Genomic DNA, 15,663 nt, shown 5'->3' on the forward strand with positions numbered 1-15,663 from the left:
AGTTTTAAGGATGACAACTTAGGGTTTCTTTATCTCAATGAGTCTTAAAAAACCAACAGTTTAGATTTTAGGAATTCAGAGGACCTAGGATTAAAATGGAATTGTGATGGTTTTCCAGAACTAACTTGTGCTTTACAATTATAAATAAAAAACAGCTATTTCCAGGTTGACTGCGATGACAATGGCTTGTCCCTGAAGCTCAGTGTTAAAGAAGAACTTAGAACTACTGTTAGGAATAGCAGTTTTGTCCTTCTACGAAAAGACCTTTGGAATTTTGCCAATGAAATTACCAATGACCTTTAGGAAGTGACTTGAAGGCATCTAAGAGGGATCTTGAAGAAATGGAGATGGGCTGCACACATCTGAGATGACAGTTGATAGAAAGTGTTAAATGGAGGAAAGCAAGACTTGAGCATAAAGATCTCCCAGGAGGCATGAGGCTCGGAGCACAGGGGTGGGGTTGGCACTCTGGGTCCAGTTAGATGCTTTCTCCAAGGTGAAGGATAGACTTTTTAGTGTTATGTCTATGGCCTGAACTTTTTGTCTCAGCCCATAAGACCAAGCAGGATTAAAGGATTATTTCTAAATTCTTTGTTTTATTTTGGGTGAGACAATAGATATTGGTTAATTTTAGACTTTAAGTATACATGCTAAAAACTGAAGATTATTTATTGGAACAATAGAATTAACAATATAACTTTCCTACAGCAGAAGGGAAAAGAAGAGCGTATGGCAACCCAATAGTAAAAAAAAGTAAAGAAAAACATTAAATAGAAGGCAGGAAATAAAAATGATAGTAATACATCCAAATGTATTAGCAATTAGAACAATATAAATTTTTTAATTTATCAGTTAATATGCAGTGATTTTCAGTTTGCATTAAAATAAAACCAAAAAAGACCAACTAGGAATTGTATTAGGAACAATAACCTGAAACTGGAGGGTAATGGAGTTCTGTATAGAAGGCAAGTTGGGTCATTTTTGGAAATCCAGGAATTTTCAGAGTATAGAATACTCATTTAACCCCTTCCTGGAAAATATTTTTCATGATATATTTGTTTAGAAATCTTTGTATACATTAGGAAAATATGTTCTCAAAGCATATTCTTTACAGTCGTGAAAATGACGTTAAGTCTTTAGTAGCACCTTTTTTTAATTATGAAGTTTTATGTATGTGTAGAACCTGGAAAATATAGCAAATGACTTTAAAACTGAAAATGATCTCTTACACCGCCACCTAGAGAAAACTATTAACATTTGAATGTTGTTTCTACACCTTTCTTCGGCTCTTAAAAACCAGAGTCTCTCGTGAAATTGTTCCCTTCTGCTCCTAGGCACATGGCTACCCACTCACCCCAGAAATCTCACCAGTGTGCTCACTGTGAGAAGACCTTCAACCGGAAAGACCACCTAAAGAACCACCTCCAGACTCATGACCCCAACAAAATGGCCTTTGGGTGTGAGGAGTGTGGGAAGAAGTACAACACCGTGCTGGGCTACAAGAGGCACCTGGCCCTCCATGCGGCCAGCAGCGGCGACCTGACCTGCGGGGTCTGTGCCCTGGAGCTAGGGAGCACAGAGGTGCTGCTGGACCACCTCAAAGCCCACGCTGAAGAGAAGCCCCCTACTGGAACCAAGGAGAAGAAGCACCAGTGCGACCATTGCGAGCGCTGCTTCTACACCCGGAAGGACGTGCGGCGCCACCTGGTGGTCCACACAGGCTGCAAGGACTTCCTGTGCCAGTTCTGTGCCCAGAGATTTGGGCGCAAAGACCACCTCACACGACATACCAAGAAGACACACTCACAGGAGCTGATGAAGGAGAGCCTGCGGTCTGGAGACCTTCTGAGCACCTTCCACTCCATCTCTCCCCAGTTTCAGCTGAAGCCTGACCCGTTGTCTCCTTTCCCTATAGGAGCTCCTGCACAGAACGGGCTTGCAAGTAGCCTGCCAGCTGAGGTACACAGCCACACCCACAATCTCTCGGAGCAAACCTCCCAGCCTGTACAACCGCTGCCAGAGCCCCTGCTCCCCCTCCACCCCGTGGCCTCTCCCAGCTCTCCTCCCGCCCCCCTCCAGAATCACAAGTACAACACCGGTTCTACCTCATACTCCCCACTTGCAAGCCTGTCCCTCAAAGCAGATACTAAAGGATTTTGCAATATTAATTTGCTTGAGGACTTGCCTCTGCAAGAGCCTCAGTCACCTCACAAGCTCAACCCAGGTTTTGATCTGGCTAAGGGAAGTGCTGGTAAAGTAAACCTGCCCAAGGAGCTACCTGCAGATGCTGTGAACCTAACAATACCTGCCTCTTTGGACATTTCCCCTCTGTTGGGCTTCTGGCAGCTGCCCCCTCCTGCTACCCAAAATGCCTTTGGGAATAGCACTCTCACCCTGGGGCCTGGGGAGTCTCTGCCCCATCGGTTAGGCTGTCTGGGGCAGCAGCAACAAGATCCCTCACTAGCCATGAGCACTCTGAGCCTGGGCCAGCTCCCCCTCCCTCCCATCCCCCATGTTTTCCCGGCTGGCACTGGTTCGGCTATCCTGCCTCATTTCCATCATGCATTCAGATGACTGGTTTTTGAAGCCTACTTGTCATATCCTGAAAGATGTTTTAAGAAGCATTTTAAACATCAGTTATCATACAAGGAAAGATTTGGAAAGCAGGACTGGGAATATGACTTATTCAGTGATGACTGACTTTAGATAAGAGAGTTCTCGAACTGCATGTGTTGTGCCAATCTGTCCTGAGTGTTCATGCTTTGTACCAAATTTGACAAGCAAGTATTCTTAATGGAACTGCAACTGTTGTCATAACCAACATCCAAACGAGGGCTGCTATATCTAGGTGTTCGTCAAAGTGAATTTAATCAATCAATCATAAGCCATGATCATAATAATGTTAACTCAATAACTTTGTGTGGCACTGCCTAGTAAGGGACCTACGGAAAGGTGTGGATTCCTCCGAAATGGAAGAACTTTTCAAATAAGAGAATACCCTTTGTGCCGCATACTATAACTAGGCTGTGTATTTCTTTTCAGGGATTTTTCTACCTTCAGGGTTGGATGTAGTTTAGTCACTATTGCCGTAGCCAACCTGTAGTTTTACAGAAACAATTTCTTGTGGAATAATAGACGTCTCCATTTTAAAACAGCATTTTAAATGTAGTTTGAATATTTTCCACAAGATGCTACAATGTGAGTTATTACTTACTTCATTTATCTTAAAGACTAAACTGGTTGTCAGTTACATCTGACAGAAAAAAAAAAAAATCACTGTGTAACCAGGTTAAGTGGTAAAATAATCCAGGCGTCAGTCAAAAAAAGCATTTTGCTGACTTTAATACTGATTATATTTTTAACAGGAATTTAAGAAAATATTACTGGAATTTAAATATATATATATATTAAAAAAACAATTTTCTTTGCTCTGTCTGGCTTAAAATACTACTCTGCTTAAGTATTATTTTTAATCACCAATAAACGCATTTAAAATTCATCATTTAAGTCAATATTAGTTTTATTCAAAAAGATAACATTTTGCAATGTAATTATACTCTATCTCTTGAATTTGATATCTAATGAGTTTTACAAATATAAAACCTAACCTTTTTTTAAAGCTTTGTCTTTTGTGTTTAGAGGCTTTCTATATGAAGATATATATCTTACATATAATAAACTCTACAAATCCTGCATACGGCTTGGTTAATTTTTATGTACACCTGCACTGCGTAACCATCCAGACGGAGATATACAACATTTCCGGCTCCCTCATGCCCTCTCCTGGTCATTACTTCCCACACAGAAACTACTATTCTGACCTCTATTCAGTATCTATTAGAAACTACCTGTTTTTGAGTAAAATAATTATGATTTAAGGTAGAAGCTTACATGCTTCAGTTAAATTCCCAGCCCTAAGAACTTATTCCTAAAAGTTACTATATGACATTCGGAACCCTTCCATAAGGTTATGTAATTTGTTTCTAGATGTATGGGTCAGAATACTGGTTACTGAGGTTGTCTACCCTGGGCTACCATGATCCAGTTTTACAATGCTGTTTACCATTAATTTCTAGTACAAATTAGAAACTTGCTTGTTCCTTACTGGGAGTCCTTCAGAAAGTATGTCCCCCTGAGTCTGACAAGCCTGTTTATTTTTGTTTGCTTCATCTCTAAAAAGGGTGGGAGTGGGTAGAGAAAAGGAAGCCTTGAGGTTTGTTGGCCCATCAAAGAAGCCTATTAGCCAAATATGAGAAACCCTAGCTGCTCACCGCACTTAACAGTGATGCTGATGACCATAAAGGGCGGGACGATGGCAGACAAGCTCCCTGAGGCTGGACTGGTGCATGTGGAGCTGACATGGTGGACTGTTAAACTACAGTTTAACCTGGGGGAAGAAATGAGACAAAGGGACATAGGTTACCTCATCAGTAGGAATCCACTGCTCTGGGATGTCTCAGTCAGTCCCCACATCCCTTCTTACCTCTCCGAGGGAAGGAAATCTCCCACAGCAAGAGGAGAGAGAGAGTAGTGGTTCACCTCAACCAAAGCCTCCCAAGGTCCACTTCAGATACTTCCACATGGTGTAGTCTTCTTCAGTCAGCTCCAGAACACACCTGATCTACCTGGCATGAAACAGCATTTAGTCCCCAAAATAACAGATCACAGGAGTTTCAGATGTTGTGTTTGCTGCACTACACATGGGAGTAGTTTGGGATTCTCCTCCTTAAATTTAGACAGGAAAAATGGCTTAATTCCTAATGAAAATTCCCTGAGGGTAGAAAAAAATAAAGATTCTTAGATTAAAAAGCATGAGTTAAATAGAAACGACTCTACAAAAAGAATTTATTAACCCTTAAGATAACAAAGAAAAAACAGTTGAGACACCACTTCCCAACACAGCTATATAAACCAGTGGTGACACGGATGGTTGACTTCTGCTTTGGCCATGATCAATAAATGGCCTGAGGCCACACAGCATCCTTCCCGCCGGGTGGCAAAGTTATTGTAACCTGTTCCCTGTTCCCTTTGCAGTGTTCCCCAAAAACCTACTGTGTGTGCTGGTATATGTGAGACGGTTCTACATGGCATACAGGTGGACATTTAAAATAGAAGTAGTTACTAATTATAGTTTAATGTTTATTAGAAGCAAATATCAAAGCTGGGATTTCACAGCTATCATGTAACATGAATCTAGGTAAAAAATAAGTTTCCTACTAAGTAAATACTGCTAGTATTCCAAACACTGTTTCACTAAAAGTTTCTAATATCAAAGCAACATTTCTTTAAAAGCCAATTAAATGTCCAATTAAAAAGCTTCAAGTGATCCTTTATTTATTTATTTTTGCTGAGGAAGATTTGCCCTGAGCTGACATCCGCTGCCAACCTTCCTCTTTTTATATGTGAGCTGCTGCCACAGCATGGCCACTGACAGACAAGTGGTGTGAGTCTGTGCCCAGGAACTGAACCTGGGCTGCCAAAGCAGAGTGCGCCAAACTTAACCACTAGGGCACTGGGCTGGCCCCAAGTAATTCTTTAAATCAAGCATCATCACTCAGGTTGATGTATTGTTTAATGATTTTGTCTTGAAAATTCTGAGGGGAGTAAAGAAGAAAATTTGAAGCTAGTTTTTACTTGTTCTACGTGATGTCTTGAGAGGAATCATGGGCGTGTCAACAGACGTCTACTGTTCCTTCCCCTTAGGTGGCATTCCTGGGTACACAGCCGTGCAGGCTGACGAGTTTCAAGAAGCCAGTCTGAGAGCAGGAAGAACAGGCATTTACTTTAGAACTTCATTGTTTCCAACTGAGAATGTTAAATAATATAGGCCTCTTAAAATTTTTAACAAACAATTCACAATATCAAAAAAGTCTCCAACTTCCTAGCAATCCCAGTCAGTGTCAATCTCAGGGTATTGTCCTCTTTTGGGGGGAATGTGCTGGGAAAAAAGAGAAGTAGCCCTCCAGTTCAAAATGAGAACTTATTTCGCTTGTCCGTTAAGTCAAGAATCAAAGACTGAGTATCATTTTCAAACTACATGTTTAACAAAAGAGCAAGTTTCAAGAGCGTACATTTTATTAACCCAACTCAGAGTTTGCCCACATTTTCTTTGGTGTGCCTGCTATAGATTCATTCTGCTAAAGGCTCACTAACTGATCTTGAACATTAGATGATCAGCAACACCTGGCTTAGACGTTAAGTTTTTTTTCTTACCTGGCCTGTAGGAGTTAATCTTTTCTGGAAGACTTAGTAAATCCTTGTCTCAATTTTGCTCCAGAAGCAGGGTCCACTGCTAATCCTTTGCAGACACGAACAGATTTGTTATTATGTAAAAGCAAACATCAGCAAGAAAAAAGGGAATGATTATGAAATCCTCTCACTGGACTCAAAAGTCTCTGTTCTTCCTTTTTGTTTTGTTTTGTTTTGTTTTGTAGCTATAGACAAATACTCAGTCTCTATCCCAGGCCAAATAATAAGGAAAACAGGGATTGTCTCCGGCGGTTTCTCCCCTCTGCTGCCAGCCCTTCACTTAGCACGGATGGCCCTCTGGACCACCACCTCAGGTGGCCCCCAGTTACACAAGCTGACTCCCAACATCCCTCCCCACTACTGCCCCACCTTCAACATGCACCCCGAGTATCTCACGTCTTCACAATTCTCAGACTGCTCTCATGCTAGAAAGGCTCGAGAAGCCTTATGGAAGCATGAGCTGCCTTCCCTCCCAGGGGTTATTTACATAGCGATGGACTCATTCTACAAAGAGAGTTCTTTTCCCTTGTGTCCAGGGGCCCTGTTAGGTGCAGAGATGTAGGAGTTTACAGGCAGAGGCATGGCATACCATGGTCTGCTTTGGATCACTTGGTATGGGACAGGATTCTCAGAGAAATCACTTTTTGTAAAAAGGAATAAGTTCCCTCTGTCCTAGAGACCTCCTTTCTAATCAGTGTTTTATGAACGGAGAGTAACCAAACAACTCGAGGAAATCGTGACTCAAACTATCAAAGGACATGAGAACAGAAAGAGCTTTCGGTGTTTGTGTTACTCAAAGATCTACATGTTTTATGTCTTCCAAAGAATCACCAGCTGACCCTTCAACAGTCACTGCATTTGCTCCACACCGAAGTTAGGACAGGAGGGGATGCCAGCACAGGGAAGACGCTGAACTTGACCCAAGCCACTGGCTCCAGAAATAAAAGCAGAGTCCACACCAACAAAGCTGTAAAATGCAGTTCACTAAAGATATGAAGCCACGCAGCTCTAGAACCCAGAACTACATCTTCCTATGAACTTAGCTTCTCTGTATAAAGGTACTGGAGAAGCTGCTGCTCAGAGGTACCTGCCCAGGAAATCAACCGCTCTTGTATCAAAACCCTTGAGAAAATAGCCACCAGCAGGTATTTGCTGACCAGGCTATCAACTCATTTCCCATCTGAACATTTGAATCTTTGTGGGAATGAAGGAAGAGCCATACCTTTTTCTAAAACAATTTCCTAATATATAAAAATATATATATAATAAATTTACATATATAATATATAATTATCTCCTTAATGTTTCTATTTTTTGACCCAGTTTTACCAAAGCAGACAGAGATTTGGTTGGCTCTACCGTTTCCTATCAAGTGACAAGCTTTATCTCTCTATGCTTTCCTCAGCTGTAAACTAGGGCTATGAACAGTATGCTTGCCCCCTTGTGTTACTGTGAGGATTAAATGAGGGTCAACGACGATTAATATATGTGGTGCTGAGACGTGTGTACCAGTAAGTGTGGACTATTGTCCATGAAAAAGGGAGTTATTTAGTATGGCAATAAAGTATAAACAATCTACCTGCTCAACATCAGGAAAATAGTTAAATAAGTCACATTGTATTCTTGTGATATTATTCTGTTTCTAAAGAAACTCTTTTGCCATAGCGAAATGCTCAAAATTTGTTAGTGAAAAAATCAGGATATGTACCCAGACTATGATCCTAACTTAGATAAGAGAAAAACCAAACAAAAAGAAGTGTAAATAGGAAAAAATGGAAAATGATATCAATATTAAAAGTAGTCATGTCAGAGTGTGGAATTATGGATGATTTTTATTTTCTTTATACTTTTCGTCCATTTTCCAATATTTTCTACCATAAGCATTAATTTCTTACATGATAATTTTTTTAAATGCTCTTTCTCAAAAGAAATTTTTGCAGGCTAACAAAGTGGCTAGACACGAAAAGTTCCTAGGCCATCGTAATTGCCTAACTTACACAGACTTGAGTGCCTGACGATGTGACACCAGTGTGGGCATTAGTGACACCGTCTGGGCGCCTCACCAAGCATCTACGGCCTCCTTGCTCTAGGGCCAGCCTTCCATTCTAGCTTTGATTCCTGTTCACACTCCAGCTCTTTTTGATGCTTTGGCCAAACGGGCCATTGTTTCCAGAGTATGTCCTCCGCATTCTCATTCTCATAGCTTTGTTCATTCCTTCTGCAACTTTCCTCCACTGGTCAATCTTCAGATCACCCTGAAAGCCCATCCCCAGTCCTTCACCTCACGAAGCTTCCTGTCTCAGACTGCCACCTACCCAGAAAGCCTCCTGGGCAAAGCCCAGCTCCTTCTTGTCATTCCCTTAGGACTTCCACATCCGGCTGTTAAACAGTAGATATAATTATTGACCGCCTCTCCCCCTAGACTTTTAAGAATCCATGGACACAAGAAACAACCATGTTTAATAACTATGTGTTGAATAAACAAATCTTCTTGAACATCCATGGCAGCTGTGTGTCAGCTTTACATAATATCACATGCTCTGTTGTATCAGAGATTTTCCTGCACATGCATATCTTCTTATAAGACTCTGGGAGGGATAAGGATTGTGACTCACACACACGTATCTCCTCTGACTGTGAATTCAGAACAAAATGTTATACATGGGAGAGACTCAATGCTAACTTTACTTAAAAGAGTTGAAGAATGAAAGCCAGAGTTTTAGGGGTTAACTACCAGCCAGATGAAAGACAATAAGAGGATTTATGTGGAAGGCAAGGGACACCAAGCGTCCTAAACTACTGACTGTCCATCGAGAAAGAGCAAAGCCCAACATCAACAATTTTTAAAAAGACCCCCTGCTATAAATAGATTAATACTGACCAGAACAAAAACAACAGACAGTAGGCGCGAATCCGAATCACACAGGGGGCCTGTTCACATTAGAGGCCCTCAGTGCTGTTCTCCAAGCCTTAAACATTTTTGAGAATTCACCTCCCCTCAATATACTCCCGCTTCCTCTCCAGAATGGCTCTTAATAAAAATGTGGCTAATTTAAGGTACACTAACCCTGGCGACATTATTTTTAAATGTAAGCAGGTGAGGTCAGTGGAAAGAACAAGAAATTAAATTGAAAAAGCATCTTAAGCCTGAAATAAAACAAAAAGCTATCTCTTAAAGCTAATTCACATGCCAATTCTACTCATATGCCAATAATTTAAATGAGAAATTCTAGAATCAAGACACCCACTGTCTCTCATATATTTCATTCAAAAAGTATTTACTGAGCACCTCGTACATGCCATGCGCAATTCTAACTGCAATAAAATACACACAAATTAGATCTCACCTTCATAAAACTCACATTCCTTCTTTTGAGAGGTGGGGAGGAGACAAACAAATATGTATTGACTATTAGATGGTGACAAATGCTATTTAAAAAACTACAAAGAGGATTATAGAGGTCTTGATTGATTTTAAACGCAGAGGTTGGGGACCTCACTGTGAAGAGGACGCTTAGCAAAGAGCTGAAGGGAGTGAGCAGTGCAGAGTAGTGGGGAGTATTTTGGTTTTCAGCAGAGGGGGAAGCCAGTACAAAGGCCCTGAGCCAACAGCCTGCAGGTCTGTCGCATTCCAGGAATAAGGCAGAGGTTGCTGGAGCTGGACGGAGAGGAGACAGTGGAAGGAGAGGTTAGGTGGTGGTACAGAGCCCAGTGCGGGCCACAGTAAGAGCTGTGCCTTTTACTTGGCAGCATCACAGTGGCTATAGGCCACCATTAACTAGTCAAGAGCAAACAGAATACCATTTTGCTTAGATGTACTGGCCTACTAATCTATTTTCCAATGTATCAGAATGGTGTCTTTATAACGTTCTGTTTAATGTCACGTACTGGGACACGAGACTCCGGAGTCCTGATTTAGGATCTTTTCACTTATGCCTTGCTCTCTTTTAAAGAAACTGTTTAGTTCAAGGAAGGAAACTCTTCCCTTATTTTCAAATCACACTTGACACCCTGTCTTCTCCCACCTCAATCTCCTTCCGAGTTTACGAGACGAGGGAACGAAGGTCCCAGACTCTGCTGCTGTCCTCGGATCTGACTTTGTACACTGTCAGTTATCTAATCCTGATGAATTAAGGAACATTCCCGCTTGGCAAATGAACTTTAACCTCAAACTTAAAAGAGTGCTTTTCACTGGAAGGGAAGCATTATAATATATTCTTTGAAAAAATAAGAAACCATAATATAAAGAATTTGTCTTTTCTGAAGGACACTAATCAATATACTTTAGAAAAAGCTTGTTAGAGTTTTACCAAATGAATACACATCTAATTTGATTTTTTTTTTCCTAAGTGAAAACTAAAACCTACCCCACTGTGAACTTTTCACAGATCAGGAAAACACTAATGACTTGGGTGTAAGGTCTGTGGGAAAAATTTTAAAATATCAATTCAATTTTTAGCCCATGATGAGCAACGCATGAGAAATTTAAAAACTAACAATAAAGTTCTCTCACGCTGTTACTTTAGGGGCTGTGAGGCTGGCAGTTCTTACTCTGGGTCTGAACAGTACCTTCAAAATAAGACTCCTCGTGAGAGGTGCCGATAGGCTCACGAATTAATTCATGTTGTGTTCTTGGCACATGCAGTTCATAAAGAAGAACGCCCCGTTCATTAATGCGGCTCAGGGACAGGGGCTAGCACAACAGAGATCCAGTCCAGCGCTGCTGTTCACCACTTGTGTGCCCTGAACAAGTAACTTATTCTCTCTCAGCCAGGCTCCCTTTCCGCACGTTAAAACATTCGGAGGATTACTGGGAGGATTAAAGAAATGGTTCTAGCACACAGTAAGTCCTATAATGGTGGTTATCCCTCTCTGCTACTTTGAAGAAATGATTTAGTTCTAGGAAGGAAACACTTCCCCTTTCTTTTCCAGCCTCACTGAGATACAGTTGGATATAACATTGTGTAAGCTTAAGGTGTACAATGTGATGATGTGATATACATATATACTGTGAATTGATCACCACAATAAAGTTATTTAACACATCCATCACCTCACATAGTTAATGTGTATGTGTGCATGTGTGTGTGTGGTGAGAACATTTAAGATTTACTCTCTTAGCAACTTCCAAGAATATGATACAGTATTGTTACCTCTAGTCCCTGTGCTGTACTTTAGCTCCCCAGAACGTACGCCTCCTCTAACTGGAAGTTTGAACATTGACCATCATCTCTCCATTTCTCCCAAGCCCCCAGCCCCGGCAACCACTGTTCTATTCTGCTTTTATGAGTTCAACTTTTTAAGGTTCCACATATAAGTGAGATCATGCAGTATTTGTCTTTCTCTGTCTGACTTCTCTCACTTAGCATAATGTCCTCAATGTCCATCCATGTTGCCATCCACAGACGGCAGGATTTCCTTCTTTTTTATGGCTGAATAATATTCCATTGTGCATGTACATCACGTCTCTATCCATTCATGCATCTATGGACACTCGGGCTGTTTCTGTATCCTGGCTATTTGAAAAATGCTGTGATGAACATGGAGTACAGACCTCTCTTCAAGAGAGCAATTTCATTTTCTTCTCTTATTTTCAAGACAACACCTGACAAACTGTTACCTCCCATTCTTAATTTCTTTTCAATCTTACCAGACCCAAAAAAGGTTGTGCTAGACTCTGCTGCTGTAATCAGATCTGACTATATATATATTGTCAGTTATCTAATCGTGATTAAACTAAGAAATATTCCTTCTTGGCAGATAAGCTTTAACCTCAAACAAACCCATGTTATCTTTATCTCCAAAAGCAACATCGGAAGTCATAGCTTTTGCCAACTGCTGATGAATCCCAAGCCAACAGTGGTCCCCTGTGACCCCATCATTTGAAGCTGAGATGCTCACTCCGACTCACCTGGCCTGGTTGGGACCACACTCGAGGCCTCCAGGGCCCTGTTGTGTAGCAGAGCTCCCACGGCACTGGTTACGGTCGGTTCTTTCTTTGGAGCTGTCTGAGCCCTGCCCTACAGAGAGAGGAAGCAGTTCTGTAATCTCAGGGAGTGCACTGGAGGGGAAGCTGTCTCCACTTAACCAGCAGCAGGTTGGAGTTATCCCTGGGGACCTGCTGCACCCAGGAAAGAGCATGCACACACCCTGCACCCTAGTCAGCCTGGTCCTGTCCTCCCCATCTGGGTTTTGGAGCTTTCATTCCATAATCAAGCCCTTAGGGGAGTGGTGATGTGTTAATCCTGTAAAATCAGTTGCATGGAGACATAAGAAATCACTTAACGTCAATAAGGATAGTTATGGAACATTTTAGTTTTTCATTACACTTGAAGATGATTTTGTTTTTAAATACATGAACAGAGAAGAAAAACAGACATTGGCAAGCAGCAAATGTTTTAAACATGGAATTCCAACATCCCCACGCCACACCCCTCCCTGCTGAGCAGCAGGAGCAGAATAGCTACATTAACACAGAATAAGGACCAAAAGGTTCCTCAGGAGCTCTTTTTTACCTCACTACTGAGCCCACCAACATTTCCATGGAAACCAAGGGATAAAGAGAACCTGTTACTCCAAGGAGGAATTCTCACATGGGTAAGGACAGCAAGGAGATGACAGCAGGCAGCTCAACCCCATCCAAAGAAAGGAAGCTATTCTCAGAGGCCCACACTGGTCTCTTCTGGTTAAGGGTATAACACATTTTTAAAGTTGATTATGTTTAAAACGGAAAAACACTTGAACTGTGCTGTTAGCAGCCCCTCGACACTGAAACAAGCCCTCCTTTTCTGTGCCTCCTCTGAATAAGCCCCGCTGTTGGGCCAGGCTCAGGCGGGGAAGCTGGCGCGAGGGCCTGAGCACGGCTGCTCAGAGGCACTCCACAGTGAGCGAGCTCAGAGAGCAGGCCGCTTTCCTTCTGCGTTCCCAGTCACCACTCAGCTCTGGAAAGCAAGCAGAGGCAGAGGGCCAAGTCACTGGTTACACTCAGGACGGCCAGCTGGCCTTCTTCAGGCATAAAAAGCACTTCCGTCTGCTGCTTCCCGCTGCTCCCTTGGCCCCACTAATGCCGAGTGACTTCGTGAACTGATTAGAAGAACCACTCAAGAAATGTAACGCGCCCTTTACTGCTTTAGAAAGTATAGGTAGCATTAGAGAACCTTTCCAAAGCTAAGCTGAATTCAAGCCCAAAGCTGTCATATGCCCCCAAATTGCAGTGCTTCCCAACAGGAAGGGACTAGAGAGGGGGAAAGAGAGAGAGTAAGGTGGAAGGAGGAAGGCAGAGGAGCCCCTGTGGGCAAGGCACTGGACTTAGAGTGTTATCTGCAGTCCTCCCACAACTCAGCCAGGCACAGACCAAAGACAGTCTCAAAGAACCTAAGTAACTTGTTGAAGTTTGCCTGCAGATAACAAATTCTAGAATCGAAAGTCAAACCCTGACTACTGATTGCAGAATCTGAGCTCTTTCTACATTGCACCGCTTCCCATGATATTTCAGGGGTAAAGACTGACTCTCTACAACTATAGTCATCATGACCACCTGCCTGCCCCACCAACACACCTAGTCCCTCGCTCCTATGTTCCTTTGTCTGGATGTATAGTTTTATTACCTGTCTAGGCTCTGGAGCTAAAAAACTTTCTTCTCAACCTGATCCTCTTTTACCCTATATCCAACATCTTCTCAGTCCCATCAATTATTTCTTAAATTCTCCCTCTACACACACTCCATTAGTCCCCTTACTCTGGGCCCTCATTCTTTCCCTGTTGCAGTGGCTCCTAACTGGTCTCCTGCCAGTGCATCTTGAACGCTAATTGCCAGGGTTATCTTTCTAAAATACCAATTCCATGTCGCTCCAGTCTACACTGTTCAACCAGTCTACACTGCCTACAGAATGACACCGGAGGCCTATAAGAGACAATTGTACCTCAGGCTGGCTGGCCTCAGATTTTACGGCCTCTATCCTCTTAATTTGTCTTTTCCTCCTTTCTGAGCAAGCTCAAGTTAAAGCCCTGCGAGATCTGCCGTCCACCTTGCCTGTCCCATCCTGTCACTCTCCCACAGGCCTCTATGCTTTAGCCTCACAGGCTGGGCTTCTCAGGTCACAAGCTGGACATTTTGTGCATAATCTTCTCCGAACTTCAACTCTAGGCTGGTGAAACCATTTGCTATTTAAGCGGAAAACGTTTGACCCTCTTTGAAGCCCCTGATGAACCACAGCGGCCTCCTCCTCCAGTGCTCCTATCTACGTCAGCTGTCACCCCTTCACACTGCATTGCTCCTGAGTCCAAGTCCTCCTTCGAATTACAGATTCTTCACCGAGCAGCACCTGGCACAGTGTCTGATAGAGAGCAGATATTCAATAACTGTCTAATGTATTTGACGACAGAGCTCAGACCCCGTAGACCATGGGAAATGCTATTGTTGGAGGGGGAGCCGCCCCCATTAGATACCAGATTTCATGAAAATCTTTCTAAACATGTTTCATACTCTTAAGTATTTTTTTTGGGGGGGGGTCTGACCCATTTTTTTGAAACTAATGATTTTTATGCTAAACTGTAAGTTATATCTCTGGGACTTTTGACGTGTATGGAGCTCTTTGCCAGCTCCAGTTCTGTTTTTATAAATCTATTGTCTTCTTGGTCAAGTTGTCATTTTACTTATTCGTACCTATTTATAACAGTTGCTTCCATTTATCCACTTTAACTGGCTGATTTTATGGTTTTACATAAAGGCTGAAGTCCCCTGCTCTATGCAGCAGACCTATGACATGTAGACAGGTCTTCCTTGACATGGTTTCCCTGACTCAGGCCAGGTTCACCATTCTTTTCTGGGTGGTTAAGGCTGATAACTACACCCTTGGATAGACAGAATTTTACAATATTATAGAAACACCACTTACATATTCAAGTCTTCATCCTAAGAAGTTTTATAGAAATATTTCTTCTACAACACCCAAAGATGCTATTAGCTGGAAAGCAGGTCTCAAAAGAAGCCAGCTCCCACGAGGATGAGTGACAGTGGTCAGCTCTCTTGATCCTTACATTTCTCAGGATGGGTCATTTACATTCCCCAGCAAATTCTACCTGCTTGCCCCAGGCATGCAAGGGCATAAGAGCCAAGACCTGGGGAGAGTGAGTCACCTGAGCTCTGGATGCCAGCTTGGCTGCCGTCTGGGCTGGATCAAAGACTCGGCGAGAAGACTGATCCTTGCAGAAATTAATATGTTGACTGGCTGCAGTTTCATTAAATCTCCTCATACAATATGGGCACTGAATATAATCTGAATATAAAGATAACAACAAAAGGCAATTAACATTTCAAAAACAACTCCTTGCCACAACTAGAAGGGCCTACAACTAGGATATACAGCTATGTGCCAGGGGATTTGGGGAGATAAAGCAGGAAAAAAAACAAAC

At 42.3% G+C, this 15,663-nt stretch overlaps 2 protein-coding genes across 15 annotated transcripts in view; one reads left to right on the plus strand and one right to left on the minus strand.

Annotated features, from left to right (window-relative positions):
• The window catches only part of PLAGL1 (PLAG1 like zinc finger 1), a 73,626-nt gene extending 69,931 nt beyond the window's left edge, over positions 1-3,695 (plus strand). For all 8 annotated transcript variants that reach the window (XM_046668880.1, XM_046668873.1, XM_046668874.1 and 5 more), the window contains one exon: positions 1,335-3,695. In XM_046668880.1, coding sequence (XP_046524836.1) covers positions 1,339-2,574 — 1,236 coding nt within the window. In that variant the 5' untranslated portion in view covers positions 1,335-1,338 and the 3' untranslated portion in view covers positions 2,575-3,695. The remainder of the gene's footprint in view (positions 1-1,334) is intronic.
• Positions 1-15,663, minus strand: part of ZC2HC1B (zinc finger C2HC-type containing 1B) — an 82,278-nt gene that overhangs the window by 34,526 nt on the left and 32,089 nt on the right. For 5 of the 7 annotated variants that reach the window (XR_006889661.1, XR_006889658.1, XR_006889659.1 and 2 more), the window contains exons 7-12: positions 15,388-15,527; positions 12,161-12,269; positions 6,214-6,298; positions 5,635-5,756; positions 4,484-4,771; positions 4,272-4,387 (exon numbers count right to left, since the gene is read on the minus strand). Coding sequence is in view for 2 of the 7 variants with exons in the window: in XM_046668881.1 (XP_046524837.1) it covers positions 6,228-6,298; positions 12,161-12,269; positions 15,388-15,527 (320 nt within the window). In the remaining 5 variants the exon portion in view is untranslated. Of the gene's footprint in view, positions 1-4,271; positions 4,388-4,483; positions 4,772-5,634; positions 5,757-6,213; positions 6,299-12,160; positions 12,270-13,091; positions 13,191-15,387; positions 15,528-15,663 lie in introns of those variants that run through there. The other 2 variants (XM_046668881.1, XM_046668882.1) reach the window with 2 other exon arrangements.

Source organism: Equus quagga, chromosome 8 (genome assembly GCF_021613505.1).
Source record: "Equus quagga isolate Etosha38 chromosome 8, UCLA_HA_Equagga_1.0, whole genome shotgun sequence".
NCBI classification, from domain to species: Eukaryota; Metazoa; Chordata; class Mammalia; order Perissodactyla; family Equidae; genus Equus; species Equus quagga.